Source organism: Pezoporus wallicus, unplaced genomic scaffold (assembly GCF_028554395.1).
Source record: "Pezoporus wallicus isolate ANWC-B61680 ecotype Strahan unplaced genomic scaffold, APGP_CSIRO_Pwel_v1 contig_1851, whole genome shotgun sequence".
NCBI classification, from domain to species: Eukaryota; Metazoa; Chordata; class Aves; order Psittaciformes; family Psittacidae; genus Pezoporus; species Pezoporus wallicus.
Genome location: NW_026635653.1, coordinates 1,312,808 through 1,330,509, shown reverse-complemented (window position 1 = coordinate 1,330,509; position 17,702 = coordinate 1,312,808). Strand labels below are relative to the sequence as shown.

The following is a 17,702-nucleotide window of genomic DNA, read 5'->3' as shown; positions in this document are numbered from 1 at the left end:
TCTCTTAGAGTTGATTTAAAGTGTGCTATGCATGAGATTAGTGTTCTATTGCTTGAGATTTTCTATTATGCAAAGTGGGAAGTCTTTATTGTGCTAAATAATATAACATTAATGGTAGAGTATACTTGCAGGTATGCTGTCCTGGGTTATTACTGTTTTTTATGGTTATGCATACATAAATATTTCAAACTGTAGATGAAAAGGAAAAGACAACTTTTCCTTGTTTTCATTTTACTATTTGTATTATAATAGTGCCCGGAAAGTTGTATGTGCCTAAACATCATGGCTTCAGGATTTTGCCAAGGTAACTTCTTCATAGGAAACAGAAGTAACTTTCAAAAAGAGAGCAGTGCAATCTAAGTTTCTTTCTAACCCATGCTCTCCTCACTAACATACAGGCAAACTACTTGGTCTTAGTCTGGTGTGCAACTCAGGTGGGATTTCCCAAGGCAGAGTGTGTGGTGTGATAGAGTGTCATACAAGGTAAAAGTATGGTTTTGTGTTTGGGTCTTTATTAGTGTGTGGGTTTTTTTTGTTTGGTTTTGTTTTTTTTTGCTGGTGTAGTCACATGTCTGTGCCCTTTATTTATACCTCCAAAAGAAACAAATCCAAATAATTACCAGTGATCACTTGAGTAGAGATTAATGTATACCAGTTGTTACAGTAAAGATAATAAAAGTTAGCTGTGCATTAAATTTAGTAGACCTACACTTAGCTAGTCTGAAAGAGATGACTTTTATTTTGACACTTGCACCCATTTGCTTCCAGAAAATTTCTTAGAGTTCTGTGATACCATGTGTAAGTATCCTGAGCATCACCAGAAGTGAGTTTTCTTTGGCTCTGCTGGGACTTTTGGAGCTAATACCATCATTTCAGAGCCAGCATTACTTAATTTGAGAGAGTTTGATTCTGACAATGTTGGGAGTTTTGGTTGTTTTTTAGGAGTCCTCCTAGGTAGTCATGAAAGTTGTATTCTGTTAACTTAATCTGTATGGGAATCAGGCTGTTTGAACATCTTCCGCAGGTTTGTTATTTGCTGCAGCTGATAGTTTGCCCCTTCAAAAAAAATTTCTCATGGGAAGAATGAACTGTGGAGACTCAAGTTGTGGAGACACAATTTGTACAATTCCCCTTCTGATTGAAAATTTTAAGGAAACTTTTCTGCAGGTTGTCTTGATTCAGAAAAGCATCTCAGCACACACTTAAAATGTGTTTCCTGATGGTATTTTAAGCTTGTGCTTAAGTTTTCTGGTTGAATAAAACTGCTTTCCTGAGCTGGTGCCTTAATGGTTATGCCTCCTAAAATTTGTTACATGAAATTACAAGTCTTACGTACATGTGGGTAAGAGTTGTCAGCAATTTATAGATAGGGTGATGCATCTTTAAGTAACTGATTTATTTATTTTTTTTTAATATAAACTTACACATACCAGAAGTTGTTGCTTTCTCTGGTAAGTATATTTTGTCATACTATTATTAAAGTTTTCTTAGGGTCAGTTGAAAAGGGTATAGATCTTTTTGGATATACAGACCTACAGTCATAGACAAGCACAGTTTTAAGTCTGAGTGAAACCAAAACTATCTCCTCAGCCTTCCAGTGGTGGCATTTTTTTTGAGGGGGGTAGGAGGGTGGGAAAGGTTATTGGTGAAGTTTGGCTGTGTGTGTGCGTGTGTGTGTTTATATAGCAGAAGGGAGTTAATGGACATAGCAGTCCCTTTCCCCGATGTGGTCTAAATGTAAGCTGCTTGCATAGGTTGTTTCAGCTGGTCTACATTGCTTTAGAATTTTGATGGAGGGAGTCAAGGAAAATAAGTGGGCAAATACCGCTTTTCTAAGAATAAGTTGATAAAGCCAAAATAATTAGATTACTTGTTGGCAATAGAATGAAAAAGTAAATAAAGGTTTCAGAAGTTGTCATAATTTGCCATTAAATACCTTGTTTTCATTAAATGCGGATTTCTAAAGTAACACGATTTTTTACACTACTTTGTGCCAATTGAAGGAAATGTGGCACTTAGATACAAATGAAGTATTCTAATTTGGGCACACAGTTGGCTAAGTCAGTCAAATGTGTGGCATTACATTATGGCAATATGGAGCTGTTCAAAGTGGAGTGTTTCTAAATGTTACTTTTGATTATCAAGCCAGATCTTTTCACTCTGTTGTCTGGAGAATGTAAAGATGAACCTTTGTTGGATTTTGCAGGTGTTTGGTACGCGAAGACACAATTGTCATATATGTATCCTTTACACTTAATCTGGTTTCTTCCGCCTTCCACATGCACATTTTTACTTCTCATGTAACGGGTTGGCTGCATACACTTATGAATGAATGTCTGTTATCATGCTGGTTTTCATTGCATTGGCTATTAAATCCATGGAAAGAAAATAGGAAGCAAATGGCTAATGCAAATATTCTACTGCTCTATGTACTCTCTTTTAAGGGAGAGATAAGGGGGAAGAAACTTGTTCTGACAAGTGAAGACTTGTTTTTCTTTTATAGTCTGTGTGATGGAAACCCACAATTATCTGCTGCTAAAAAGTGAACTGCAAACAGTTTATTACTAGTAACTTTAAAATTGCCAAAAACTGTATTATGATACTGTTACATTTATTCCACTTAATACTGTTTTCTCTTAACAGTTCTCCATTTGTGTATAGATGTTTCCCAAGTATTTGTCATGTATATATAAATTTCTAGTTTGGGTAGAGGAAGTTAAGTTATTTTCATGTGTTTGTGAGAAAGCCTCTTGGTTTAAATATGCTCATTAAAGGCATTGTCTCTTTTATAAGAGGAAATTCAAGTTAAAGAAAAAAAAGGTGGGTGGGGAAATAGGGGTCAGGATTTGAACAGCTGTAGCAGTAGAGTCCTTGTAAGGAAGCATCCAGCACACGTTTATGTGTGTGGTTTTAATTAGTGGAAATACTTGCAGCTTCTCAAGTTTACATTCCCAATACTTGTTTGTGAAATGCAGAGAGATAAGTGATGCTTTCATCCAAAAAAATGTTAACTGGTATAGCTGCCCTCATGTCCATTTCTCAGGTAAAATTAGAAATAGAGCACAAATACGTTTGGTAGGCTACGGACAATCTCAGTTGAAGGGCAGATGGATTAAGTACTTACACAAAATATGCATATCGGCATCTCTTAAACTAATCATTTGCATCATGTCAGATGTTCACAGTGAAGAATGCAAGGCTGAATTGAGAGTCCAAGGTATGGTCTCTTGGTTAAAAGATGCAGACATACCTCTGTTTGTATTTCATAATTCAAATTTGAAATGCATTTTTATTTTTGTTAATGACAGGTGATTTTGCTAGGGGCACTTCTGCCAAATATAAAATCAGTGCCTCTTGCATGTCATGTAGTGGGATCAGCCTGATGTATCCCATTCAGAATAATTTACAATGCCATCCTGCTTGTATAATTTAGAGTAGAATGCTACAGAAGTGTAAATAGCAATAACATATTGAAGTTCTAAATAACACTTGTGTTTTGAATTCAGAAACAGTCATTGAAAATATGATGCAGATATTTGTTTGTTTTTTTTCTTTAATATATAGGTAAAGCAAAAAAGTCTTATTCTTAAGTTTTGCAGACAAAGCATCAATGTTACTGTATATGTGCTAATTGTGGCAAAGTTTTACATTCTCATTCGAGTCTGGTTTTTACAATAACATTAATTTTACAAAAACACTTTTCTATTTTTATGTACTGACATATGCAATAAATTGATAAATTGAAACTGCTGTTAATGCCTTGTTCTAGTTTGTGGCCTGTCTTCAGTGCATGTACAGGGGTATTTTTGTGTGTGTGGTAACTGATTAACCTCAAAGTACCATTTTCAGTTACTTAATAAAACCAAAGCATGTGAATTAAGACATCTGCATTGTTCAGTGCAGTGTTTGTGGAAAGTTGTTACAGCAGGGAACAACTTTATTGCAAATACCTGTTTTGAGTTTTACCACATATCCTCACTTTCTGGAAGTCTTAATAAATAAGACTGATATGTGGTAATTCTCCATCCCTTTGAACACAATCTGCTTTTCAAAATTTCTCTGTTATCTGGGGGACTGAGAGATAGCCTAAATATTATGTCAATTAGGAAATATTTTTAAGTGTTTCTGACTGGTTTTGCCATCTATTGCTGGTAATACTTTAAGTATCAGTTTTAAATGCTGTAATGATACTCTAGCAGGTTTATAGTTAAGACATGTAGCTGCAGCGGGCTACTTGAGCTGGAGCAACTCATACTTTCTTTACAAAAATGCATAGCTAAGCTTAAGGCACCTCTGCTCCCATCCTGCATGGTTAATGTGCAGTACACAGAAAATAACGATTTGCTGCTGGCTTTTCTAAAGCTGTAAAATGTGTGTCCTCTCCTGGATTACTTTAAAATAGAACTATCAGTTCAATTTTAACCCAGTACCTATGAAAATGAGGTAGGGGGTGAGTGGTACATTTTAATAACTTTATTCAACATCTCTATTATTTTAATAGAAAAAAAGAATAATTTCTAATTTGTGAAAAGGAAGCCATGAAAGGAGCAGCTCAGATTTGATACCTCATGTGAATACTGCCCTTGAATGAAAAGCAGTTTGCTGTCTTGTGAATTATGTCACTAAAAAACTTACTTGTGCAGTGCTATACTGAAGAATACAAGTCTTGTATGTGCCTTTTCTTGTTTGGAAATTGATAAGCAGCTGAGCTATGAAGGAACTGTGGGCTACAGAGGAATTGTGTTCTGTAATGTCTTGTGATGTATGCAGTTTGTTAGTAGATATGTGCAGGCCTTCGGTAGACAAAATACAGTATTTGAATTTCTGAGTGAGTGCTGCTTAAACATAGTAGATTCATAAGGGTATATAAGCATCTACATTAAAATGATATAAATGAAACTTAAACCAAAAGCAGGGGACTCACTGTCTTTTTAGAAATATCAAGTATAGGTAGATAAGGTTTTGCGAAAATACTGAACCATTAGCTAAACAGTAATTACTTGCTCTGAACTTAAAATCCTTTGTTGGACCCTATTCAGGGTCTTAGTTCTGTCTCTGTAAGTAGTTAAGGAACAGACACTGAATATTTTCTAGAAATGTTTTGAAAATGTTAATGTGATTAATTTGTTATGCTTCAGCTGGGGCGGGGGCAGAATAATTCTCCTATGCCTTGAGAAAGCGGAAATTTTTCTTTCTCTGGAAGAGGCAGTACAGCTTAAAGAGTAGACCTGGTTTTAATGCGTTACAGAACACAGTTCCACTCATAATTGTTGAAAGTACATCTTTAATAATCTTAAGCAATGAGCTGAATAACTCAAAACTGCAAGGTTGCTGATGTCAAGTGTCATCAGAGAGATGTTGCTGCTAGTTTTGATGAGCAACTAAGCAACAGATTTGCTGCTTGAAGACAGAAAGAAAGGAAGTTCTACAGCTGTTTTGTGTTATGCTAATTATTTATAAAAGTTCAAAGGGAAAAATCAGGCAGAGGCTGTTCCCTTCTAATAGTGTAGCAATTAGATACAGCTATGAAGAAATAATGCTATGATATGAAAAGACTTGGATCCCTGTGCTGTGCCCTCTGCGGTCCACAGACTGTAGCAACAGCAGAGTAGCCCCTCCCACGAAGGGCCATGTCTCCTTGTTTATTTTGCTACCATACAAATACACTTTTAGCCCATCTGTGCAAAATCTGTCAAGTTGCATAGTGTGGAAGAGGTGGAAAAGCGGAATACTCCGTGTAGCTGGACTGTTACTAGAAGTGAGCTACAGCTGTATGACAGAGCTCCTTTTCCTCTGTGCAGTAAGAAGGAATGGCTTCTAGTGTAACATCATGGTGGGGGGAGGGAAGAGGGGGCAAAGGGAGGAGGCTGGCATTAAACTGCTGTAGTACATAAATCTTGTGGTTTTTTGTATTTTTGTTTCTGAAATTGTATTTCTTTTATATTCTGTGTATTTTTATATTCCTGCTGCATACTTTAAGTGACACCTATAATAATTGCTTTTCCTTCCTCTGCCATTTTCTATTCTCTTTGAAAGCACTGTAATAATCATATAAAAAGTAATGATGACTGCAAGTCAGCTGCATGTTTACTTTGCATAGTATACATGCCAATTTTGGTCCAAAGTTGTCTGGATGTCTAGAGAAATAAAGTCTTAGGCAAGGAGTAAATCAAGCATGGTGTATCTACAGTGTGCAGAGACACTTTTGTTATCCTAGGCAATTTTGAAATTGGGAGGCAAAGAGAAAAGAATACTTTTTTTGCTTCAGAAAAATCTGAAGGATTGTTTTTTCTTCCTTTTAATAAGGTAATATATCAAATAAGGCTTTAACTGTTCGTATAACACATCCTTTACTTGCAAAGTATTTGACAGCTTTAAATTTAAGGTTATGGTAAGATATACAGCCACAGGAACACAGTATCCACAAATCGAATGATTTTTGGATCCGTGTGGAAGGCAGGAACTTACCTGGTTTTGCTACTTTGTAAATTGCAGTTAATGGCTGAAAGATCTAATTAAGTGTCCTTGAGGGGAGTGTGTACTGTTTCAGAGGGACATCTATGAATACTTCTAATACAGATGTATGTAATAGCAGAAAATTGTCATACAGGGTAATCATCCATCCATGTTGTCCATCTTCAGAAAGGACTTGAAATTCAGTGTGTTTAAAATGGAGCCTTCATTTATTCTTTGATTCTCTATCTGTTCTTCACTGTCTCGTGTGCTAAGGCAAGTTACTGTGGCCTTTTTGTGTCTCTAATAACCACAGGGACCAGTTCGATTTTGTGGCTACTTCAGAAGTATGTGAAGTTGGACCTTTGCCACTGGAGGCGTACTTTCAGTATGGCTGTTTGCGTGGATCTCTGGGTTGTAGCATCTGCACAACCTCCCTTTTGAAAACAGAACATTTGTTCTTAAGTAAACTTTACACTTTGGGTTTTTACACAAGTCTTCATATTTGAATCATCTGCTTCTCTTTTGTACATTAAACTTCATTATGGAATTTTCCTCCCCCTCAAAGAGGATGCTTTTGTGGTTTAAAGACAGTACTGGATTTCAGGAAATCAAGAGTTCAGTTTCTGGTTCAACCACAAATTTCCTGTGTGATTGCTTACTATCTCTGCCTTGGTTCCCCACAGATGTAGAGATGCTGTCTTATAAATTTACGAGTTACCAGGGCCCATCGTGGTCATGTAATCTGATACTCTGCAAACAGAAATTAAAACAATTACTTGCTTTCAAAAATTACAGGATTTGTTTCTGCTCTAACATCCTGGAAGGTTAGCCAGCCTTGATTTTGTTCAGGAATCCATTTCCCCTAGCAAAACACTCTCACCATTAAGAGTCTTTGTGGTAATGGAAATAAATATGATTAAGTAACATTCTTAGACTAGCCAAAGCATGTCTTAATAGTTTTTCTTGGCTAAACTAAAGAGGTCTCTTAGCCAGTCACCTTGAATGTTCAACATAAGTTATACTTTGTGTTAAGGAGCTGCTAAATGGTTGGATTCACTGTGTGTGCATACATCAACTGTGCTGTCCATACAAAATGGGACCACATTTTCAGAACACCTTTAGGTATTTATTAAACTTTAGGGTTTACACATATTTGCTTCCAGAGTTAGATACCAGGACTAGGTGTTTACTGCAGTTTCATGCAGTAGCATTTTCTTTTCTAGAAATAGTTTGGAAAACACTGCTTTCAACTGGGCTCAAGGTGGCCACTTGTTGCCCTAAGGTTTTACTGCATGCATGCATGTGTAGCACAGCATGTGCATCTTGAGCCAAAACCAGTTAACATGGTACAAACTTTTGCAAAAGAGTTTTCAGAGAAGCTGGCCAGTAGAAGGAGACTGCTAACTACAATCTGAATACCTTGTTTGTGATAAGTTCTTCAGGCCTCTTATATTCATTCTGGATTTTTTATTCTGAGCCCTTTTCACCGTTTGGTTCAAACAGCCATAACTATATGTAAACAGTTTTGACGATACAAAAGCACAATTACTGCTACCCCTTATTTTTACTTTATATTCTGCTCCAGTGTATATATCCAAATGTTACACTTCGTTTTCAACAAGAATGTTACACTGAGAGCTTGTGTTCATTTGGAGTCAACATTTTCCCATGTCTGCTAACAGGAGGCTAATTTGAGCACTGTCTAGTCCTCTTGAGTCATACATTAGTTTAAAATGCAAAAAAAAAAAGATACCTGCTTGTGTGTTACTCTTACTGATTTTGCTGTAAGCAGGTTAAGGACTACTTTGCAGCTTTGCTGACAAGAGGAATCATATGGGCAGTATGTTGTGAAAAGACGTAGTGGCAAGCATCGAGGCACTGGCTCTAGGCTTTGCAGAAGGTTTTTTTTGTTTTGTTTTTAATTAGTTCAAGTAATTTTTCTGAGTTTTTATTTTAATGCAATTAATAGCCTGCAATTTACTAAAGCTTCATTTGAATGTGTTAAAATGAAAGTTATTCAACTATGTATATTTCTGGGCAATTCATGTGGTTTTTCATGATTGATCTCTCACTGTTATTGGTTATTGTTTCATTATGGTTTTTGTCATCACAAAAATTGACTGAAATTGTATTTTCTTTCAACTCATTTAACTACTTAGGAAACTATACAACAAAACAAAGTTGCAAACAGAGTGATCCCGTTTTGATATTCAACTAGAAATACCTGTTGGATTTAACAATTTGCCATGTGTGGGCTGTTCTGATTTTCCCTTTGAAATTCTCATTTATCAGAATTGTATGGGGTTTTTTTGGTGTTTTTTTATCAGCATGTTACCAGCGTTTATTCTCGGACTAAAGTAGCACTGTACCAGCTACTAGGAGGAAAACTCTATCCCAGCAAAACCAGGGCAAGAATGATAAGATAAAACCAGGCATCTTACAGAAGTCCTCTGTGTCACCACAAGTGTTTTGTCAGCCCAAATAATAACCCCATTTAAAGAAGGTGTAGCGGATGGGAAGAGCCTGTTTTCTTCAGAAGTGACTAAAGCGATGCTAATTATATACCTGTCTGTTATTATATGTTAATGACCACAAAGACCTCATGAGCCAATTGTTTCTCAGTATTCCTGGATGGCTAGTTACAACTTTCATTTTCTCACTTGGCTTCATTTTCTTAAATAGCACTTTTTTTCCAAATGTCATATTATTTTATTTTTGGAACGCAGTCAGTACTGGGCTGGTAATGTCCTAATATCTAGTGATGGCATGTCTCCAGGTCATGTCTGCTTAGTTCTAATAATTGCTCATTCTGTTCCAAAAAAACCCTTACCTAAGTTAATTTTAAATTTCCTTCAAAGTGCAACCCCATTTACACCTTAAATTAGCCTTGAAAATAGGTGAAGAAGCAGTATGGTAGTCTGCACTGATTTCTGCATCATTTCTCACAGTTATGTATGTGCCTTCTAGGGGCATCTTAAGATAAGCAGTATATTTTTTTTTCCTCTACATTTAGGCAAGAAGTCACTTGTCTGTGCAGGATATTGGGCAGTTGCTAGAAGCATCAAAGTAAGGAAAAGAGTAGTTTGTATCATAGTGAAAGATGATAAAGCTTTTATAATAACTCTCAATTTCTCATAGTCTTAAGAGATAGAAGTTGGAAAGGCTATGAAAGTTGTTGGCCTGTGGTTGCTCTGTCTTCCCAACAGAATCAGCTTGATCTGAACTACTCTGATCGGTGTTGCCATCAGGATTCATTACACAGCATTCAGACTGACCTGTAAAATTCTCTCTTACAAACATAAAGTTTACTTACATGGTGCAAAACATCTTGATTTCAGTGGGGGGAGGGGGCTGGTCTGTTCATTTTAGCCCTAATTATGATGCTTTAGATCTTTTTTCATCCCAGACCACTGAAACTTTTTAAAAAGGAGTAAAACTTTCATTTTCTGTGAGAAGACAATGCAAAAAGCATATGAGCGTGTTTAGGATCTTTAGGTAGCCTTGCTGCTGCAGAAAAGCAAAGCATTCCTAATGCAGAGGTTTAAGATGAAGGAACTAGGAATATATTAAAAAGATGAGCTTAAGTCACACTTAGGATTCACCTGAAAAATTAAAGCATGCATGTGTAAAGGTTGTTTGGATTCTGTTTTTTATTTTGTTTGGATTTTTTTTTATTCTCTAAATGTTGTTTTCCTTCAATACCCCTCTGCCCCTCTTCTTATTTCCCCCTCTCCTATTCTTTCTCATCCTCTAGTTTTCACCCCTTTGAGCCCCCCTTCCCCAAGTTTCCTCTCCCCATTTCTCTGTGTCCCCATCTGCATTAACCTAGGTCCTCAAATCCTGTAGAGAAACTATATATATTAGATAAGTTTAATAAAAAATCATCCCTTTTCAGGTTAACATGATGAACTGAGCTGCAGAATCTGCAGCTTTACACAGCTGAGAGACCAGTAATTTGTTACTCATACCTGTGAATATTTTTCACTGTGTGCTTAGGAAACCACAAGTATTTTAGTTTTAATAGGTTGTCCCCTCTGTAGGCACACAGGCACTTTAGATATGAATATATATTAAAATATATATGATATAAACTATGAACATCTATATAACTACACACACACAGAGGCACACATGTTGTCAGATGTGTGTCTTAAGTACACTGGATGATATGCTGCCAGGAAACTTTACATTGCTTCTGCACTTCTAGGTATCACCAGTGGTCCTGGCTGTGCCTAAATTTAAAGATAATGGGAAATGGTAATATCAAGCTGCCACATAAATAGTTGAAAGTGAAAGGAGGAAGGTAGCTTGAACAAGCAACTCATGAGAAAGTATTCGCTTCCAAAATGCAGCTCAGAAAGAAGAGAACTAAACAGAGACTGAATCTTAGATGTTCACTCTGTACATTAAGTTTAATCGTTGTATCAGCGGCTTCATATGACAGGAAATGATCTGGGCGTTTTGTTCACTTATTCAGGATGCCCTTAGTTTCAGAGAGCAACTGGTAACATGGAATGCACCTCGGAAGGGGACAGCTGAACTCTCCCTCTGGCTTTAGTGAGAGAAAGAGCAGCGATGAAATCCATGGACTGTGTGCATGTCACCCAACAGAAGGATACCGCCTCCTCTGCCCTCCCCGGCGCTGCTTCAGGCACTACAGTACTTTTTTCTGTCACATTCCTGTGGTTTGCAATGCTCCTGTCCTCTTGCCTTGCAGCAGTGTCTCTTTACCATGTTGTCACCCTGAAAACAGAACTAGAAGCTCTGCGCAGTGAGCTGATCTACAGGGTCGAGGCAAGGTCTCCGCTAGACTTGCCACCCATGTCCCCTGCTGAAAATAAAACGAGTACCCCTGTTTCTTCCTTCCCGCAAGTGTCTGCAACTGGCACCAGGCAGGTAAGCTGGAGGGGTGGTTTTCAGCTTGCAGGGGGTGGGCAAATGTGAGGCTGCTTTCACTGCCTGTCTCTTCTCCCCATTAGGAGATGAGGCTTCCTGGTCCTGGACCAGCTGAAAGCTTCCAAAAGGAAATCTGGACTGGGAGCAGAAACAGGTGGAGAAGGTCTGTTGTCCACGCAGAAGAAACAGGTAAATAGCATCCAGTGGAGTGGGATGGGATGACGCAGTTTGATTCTGTCTTGAGAAAAGCAGCAGTGCTTGACTTGTGTCTTCTCCTGTCAGCCCATCTGTGCTCCCAGAACCCATTACAGTCTCTACAGTTACTGCTGAATGAATGGTGTTAACTGTAGGCATATTCTCTTAATGGTCTCCATACAGAATCACAGAATGGTTTGGGTTAGAAGGGACCTTTGAAGGCCATTTAGTCCAAGTTCCCTGCAATGAGCAGGGACATAACTATTTAAGGTATCAGATATTCATACTATCTGCAGGTTGAACTTTGAATATTAAATCCTAAACCTGCTTTTTGTAATGGAGGTATTTCTTGATGATGTGGTAAAGTTGAGTAAAGCTACTTCAAATCGTTCAGATTGTAAATTGTTCAGTTCTAAGTCCATCAGTCTCAACTCAGGGTAATGCCTAACTTGTTTCTCTCTGATCAATAATAAGGAGGGAAGGCTATTATTAAAAATGCCAAGTCATTTTTCTGGGAAAACACGCTCATCTTGAAAGAGAGAAGTAACAAGAAATATCCTTAATTTAGGGAAGTAGGAGCTTTCAAAGAGAAAGGCTGACTTGTACCTGTCAAAAAAGGCAGACTACAAGAAAATCAGAAGTTTAGCATCATTTCTACATTAAATCAATCTATTAATGTAATTAGAAAGTTAATAAAGGCATGCCTATCCAGTAAGATTTTTTCTGTCATGGCCTTTCTAAAAGGTGCTGCAGAGAACATTGAAGACTGTGCTTCATAGAAGACCTCTGTTGGTCTTAATTCTGTTGGAATATTAATGAAATATATTTTTCTTTGGAGATAAAATGCCTACATTTTTTTTTTAATTTTTTTTTCCTTTCCCAACACAATGAGGCCTGATAGGATGAAATACAGAATTTAATTAAAACAGTTTGCATGCATATTCTAATTGCACTGAGTAATCAAAAATGTTCTTGTATTGCTAAATCAGTTCAGAACTTTTACAGATAGTTTCAGATTGTTTTAACGGATAAAAGCTGTTAAATTATTAATAGATGAAGTTGAAATGGACTCATTTATAGGTAAAGACTAAACCAAACTTTGCTTAAAATATGTTTTTGAGGGACTAATCAATGTGAAATATATTTTGCTTAATCTTCAGCAAGCTAAACGAAATTTAAGTTCTAGTGTATAATCACTCTACTTACCTCCAATATTCTCAAAAGACAATATTCATTTAAGACATTACCCAAAATGCATCGGTTTAAATGGGTTTTATTCTATTCTATAAGTAGTCTTTGGCTCAGGGTCTTGCTAAGAGTGATTTCACAAACAGGACTGAGGACAAGATAGCTTAAATTGTATTTCTTGCTTTTTATCATGGGAAGGTTCCCTGCTCTCCCCACTCCAGCAACTCCCAAATAAAAAATAGTGATCTAAAGCACAAGCATCATCAAAAATAAGGAGGCATGTCTTTTTTAAAATTAATGTTATAGTATCAGTACTCTGCAAGTTATCCAATTTCTTTCACAGCAGCTTTCATCTTTATTCTTATTCCTGTTTGAGGGTGTATGGGGGAGAGGGTTATGGGCTCCTTAGCTGTGCTTCTGGCAGGCTTAAAATTCTTCTCATGAAGTAGCCACCGTTAATTATTCCTATTTACCTTTATTCACATAAAATTCTACATAAGCTACTTATTTCTGTAAAGGGTTTTTTCTGGTTTTTATTTTTTCCTAAAAAAAAAAAAAACAACCAAACCCAACCAACCAAACAAAACCCCCAAAACCAAACAAACAACACAGCTGGCTTAAAAATTGTTCAGATTGGGTGACAGAAAGCACAGAATGTGGACATTTATTTAAAAGAGGAAAAGCTACATACTACTACAGAACTGTTTTCTAACATAGCAATCATATTTTTGTATATAAAAAGGAAAAAAGTTAAAAGTCATGTATTGATATGAAAGGTCATGTGTTAGTGTTAACTTTCTGCTTGCTCTAATTACAGCAGATTAAGTTTGTCAGAGTTCAGTAAGATGTTACATTTTCTCAGATCAGATTCCACCGATGACCATGAACCTACTAGTCAATGTTAAATTTTGTTTCATCAGAGTGAGTGAAATAGGAGAGCATGGTGGTGTTCATGGTGCTGAATCCTGTCTGTTACTTGGTCAGGTATGCAGAATTACTGGCCCTGCATTTTGATCTTCTCGCATGCATTTCTCAGTACCAGAATCCTGGCAGCCTCCAAATAATCCTGCAGATGTGCTGCACTCATTCTGGTACAGTGGAAGATAAGTTAGGATGTTGAGTGAGGCGCTTTGTTCTTGTCCTATTTCTGTTTGCTTCAACAAGCTCTCAGAGTTTGGCCTGATAATTAATCGTTGACCCATAATTTCACTTTAACACAGACGATTCCTTAGAAAGTGAATACTTGAAAGTGTCATTGATACACAATTGCTTCTCTTGTGCTTCAACAGAGAGCAGAAGTAAAATACAGAACCATTATTTTAATTATAAGTAAAGTTGTGGTTTGATTCTGTTAGGGTCTTTTAAATTTTAATCATTAAATTCCGGAAATAGATGCCTCATGATTCTTTTTAAGTCCAGCAGAGTGCTTCTTGAACATATGGAGTTCCCATATTTTATTTTTTTTTATTTGTTTGATGTTGTGGACATCAAAGAGGCCACAAATAATAATTTTAATTAAAACGTGAAGTGAATGAAATTGGATCTAACATAATGTTGTTCTTTCATATATTTATAGGCTATATATTTGACTGTGTTCATGCACACAATTATTAGTCACCAGTTGCTGCACATTTTGTGTCTTGAGAAAATTTCCAGCTCAAGTAAGTTGAAGAGATGGGTTACAAACATCAATTCCAAATAAAGCTGTCAGAACCAGAGTTCTTGATGCAATGAGTAGGAGTTAATGAGTGATTTTGAAAGGTACACATTATTGATATGCAGGCAGATATATGATCTAACCACTTCTGGCAAATGTCATATCAAGACACATAAGAATAGATGTAATCAGCCTTACTTGTCTTTTTTTTTAAATAGATTTTGCCTGTAGACGAAAACTGCTGCACAACAAAATCCTCTTCTGAATTTTGTACCCTGTTCACAATTACTGATTTCCTTGTCTGCGTGTTTGTCTCTAAGCTGTATGTGCACTTTAGTCCAGAAACAAGATGTAGGTTCAATTACCTAAGCCAGTTCAATTAATGTAAGCCAGTTCAGTGTATGAATATCAGGTTACATTTACATGCTCTCTTTGTGCCTCGTTCTGGTAATTATTGTGGGATTCTGATCCCCGTGGCCAACTAGTGAGGTGAGCATCAAGTCTTCTCTAAACTCCAATCAGGTGACATTTGCTTTGTCAGATTGGTACATTCGTTGGTTAGAAGTGTTTTGACTCTGTAGGTTATTGGTTTAGGTCACTGTGACAGAGAGATAGCAAGACTTTTCACAAATAGAATTTGATTTTAGTGATCATAAAATCAAGAAACCTAACTTTTTGTTGCTAGTCTAAACGACACATAAAATTCCCTCACCAAATATTCAAAATACCTCTTATTTTATTGTTTGAAGAGGGGAAATACGAGTTCTCTTACTTTAAAAAAGGCCTACTTCTTGAAAATATATGTTATTCTTTTTTGTTTCTACTCACAACAGTCTTACTCAAAAGGAATTATGCCCTTCTATGTCAAAGGATAGAAAATTACTTGATAAAATGCGTGCAATTTTACACGGATAATTCCATTTACTGAATGAATGAATTGGTGCTGTGTATTATGCAGAAAACTGTGCAATCAAAAATACACAAAATAGGCTCTGATTTTTAAGAACAATATTCTGCTTTATACTGTATAACAGAAGCTACAAAAATTATTCTTGTTGTTAAAATATTTTATTATTCTAATTGTAACGTTACTTGTAATTCTGTTAAGGTCAAAATAATGCTACTAGTATTTTGCAGGTATTTGTTAGATCTGAGTCATACCTTTAGCTATGACCAAACCATTTGAGTGCAGAGATTGGCTTAATCCATGATTAATGCCATATAAAGACTTTTTATTAAAAAGCACCAAATTAAACAGTTTATAAAAATGCCCAAGCAAAAAATAAAAGATCTCTTGTGGTAAGGAAGAAGTTAAGGGAAGAACAATTGCAAATCGTTCAAGAACATGCACATCATTTATACATCGAATTATCTAGTGTTTAAGTATCTTTTCAGAAGTCTACAGAGAACAGTTATAGACCAAAGAAAGAACCTAAACATGTAGGGTTTTTTTTTATTTTAAAGTTCAGAGGTTTTGCCTGGTTTAATTTTGGCAGAAATTGAGACAGGTAACATGGGCCTCAGGTAGCAAAACTTTAAAATTTATGCATGAGTTCACAGATAATAAACTTGAAATTTTGTTTGTTTGGATTGTGAAGTTAGATTGCAAAGTATTGAAATGATTATGCAAGTTAAGTAATACAAAAACTTGCATGGGAGGATGAATCTGATTTTACGGATACCATGCAGATGTGCTGAAGGCTGCATTCTTACCCTGCTGTAAAGGCTAACTTTTCCTTTTTTTTAACTGGTGGTTTCATTGCTCAACACATAGAGAACACATCCCTTCATGTGCTGTCTGTGGTTTATAAAGGCATCTAGAGTCACTGACTTCTTCAGAATTGGCTGTTCTGTTCATGGAAGAAGACAGATTCTGAAATGTTCTTCCCACTCACAGCCTGCAGAGCGGTTAAAATCAAGAAAAGAAAAAGTGCTCGTCAAAGCAAAGCTGTAAAGTCAAAAGAGGATGGGGCATATTTCATCATTCTTGACACAGTTTTGTACAGCTAGACCTTATGGTGACAGTCTTGATATTTTTACGCATTTTAAGAATATATTTTATGAACCTTGCCTTCTGCTTGCATTATTAATTATTAACAAATTCTTTAGACTACAAAACTGATGCTCAGGTTTGATTTACACTGCACTGAAGGGCATTCAGGTTGAGCTTTTGATTTATTCTGCTCAGTACTGATAGTAACTATTCAACCCATATTTTGTAATGCATATATTCTTGATACTGTACTTCAGGTAAGATATGGGTTCTTCTTGGAGTAGAATTGCTAACATTTCAATGTTAACTTTTTACTGGAAATCCATGTTAATTATCCAGAAAATATACTCTGTATATGCGTATTTTCTCCTTAATAGTAGTGTTGTTTACTTTGAATTTGTTTCAAATAATTACTTAATTTTAAGCATGTATGTAGTTTCACTGAGGTAAAAATGAAGTACTTGTATATACTGGAAATAGTTATGTGTCTGTCTTGACTTCTGAATATAGTTTTGAAGCATGTTGTACAATTTGTCAAACTCTTCTTTAGATATTATTTGGCCTTTGTGTCTTTAGATAAAATGGACACTGTGCCAATTTCTGTTCTCTTTATTGGCATAAATGACACTGTTGTGTCCATATTTTTCCATGAAAAACTAGCTTACTATATTCCATAGGATCTTATTTCTATCTGCATACACTAAAAAAACAGCTAGTGAGATTTTTTTTTTTAGAGGATATGCGTAGATTTGCTATCTGTAGAATAAAGCAGAGTTGATATGTGTTTTAAAAATATAGAAAATATCTTCGATGGTACGAACTTGCTGATTTTAATTACTGTGTAGCTGTTTGCAGCAATGATGACTAGTATTTCAATGCTGCAAACAACTGAAACATGAATCCAGACTTGCAGTCTGTAAATGAGGGTACTTTCAATAATGTCAATCGAGTTTGCAGAGCAGGTTTAACAAGAGTTGCTAAAGTAGCCATAACTTTCACTGTCTGTAGACACTACTCATTTGTACCCCGCTGGATAGCAGCTGGTTGGTGTGAATCACAACCAATCCTCTCTTGTTTGGTTAGTGGAAAATCCAGCGGCCACATTAGTAAGTTCTTTTAAAAGCAGGAATCAAAACTTTTATTTAGCTTACTGAAATACCCAGGAATCAGCAAATTCCATTCAGTAGGAAGACACTTCACTCCAAAAAAGAGTGCATTAGTACCTTGTGAAATAAATCACCTGATGAGCTTTGTTGTGTGATTCCAGAAATCCACATTTTAATTTTATTTGGTAGTTTCTTTTTCAGAAAAATCTGT

The 17,702-nt window shown here is 36.2% G+C and overlaps 1 protein-coding gene across 2 annotated transcripts in view; it reads left to right on the top strand.

Annotated features, from left to right (window-relative positions):
• The window catches only part of TNFSF13B (TNF superfamily member 13b), a 28,441-nt gene that overhangs the window by 5,985 nt on the left and 4,754 nt on the right, over positions 1–17,702 (top strand). Inside the window, exons 1-3 of one of the 2 annotated variants that reach the window (XM_057397235.1) lie at positions 4,570–5,800; positions 10,934–11,352; positions 11,436–11,541. In XM_057397235.1, the coding sequence (XP_057253218.1) occupies positions 11,032–11,352; positions 11,436–11,541 (427 nt within the window). In that variant the 5' untranslated portion in view covers positions 4,570–5,800; positions 10,934–11,031. Of the gene's footprint in view, positions 1–4,569; positions 5,801–10,933; positions 11,353–11,435; positions 11,542–17,702 lie in introns of those variants that run through there. The other variant, XM_057397236.1, reaches the window with a different exon arrangement.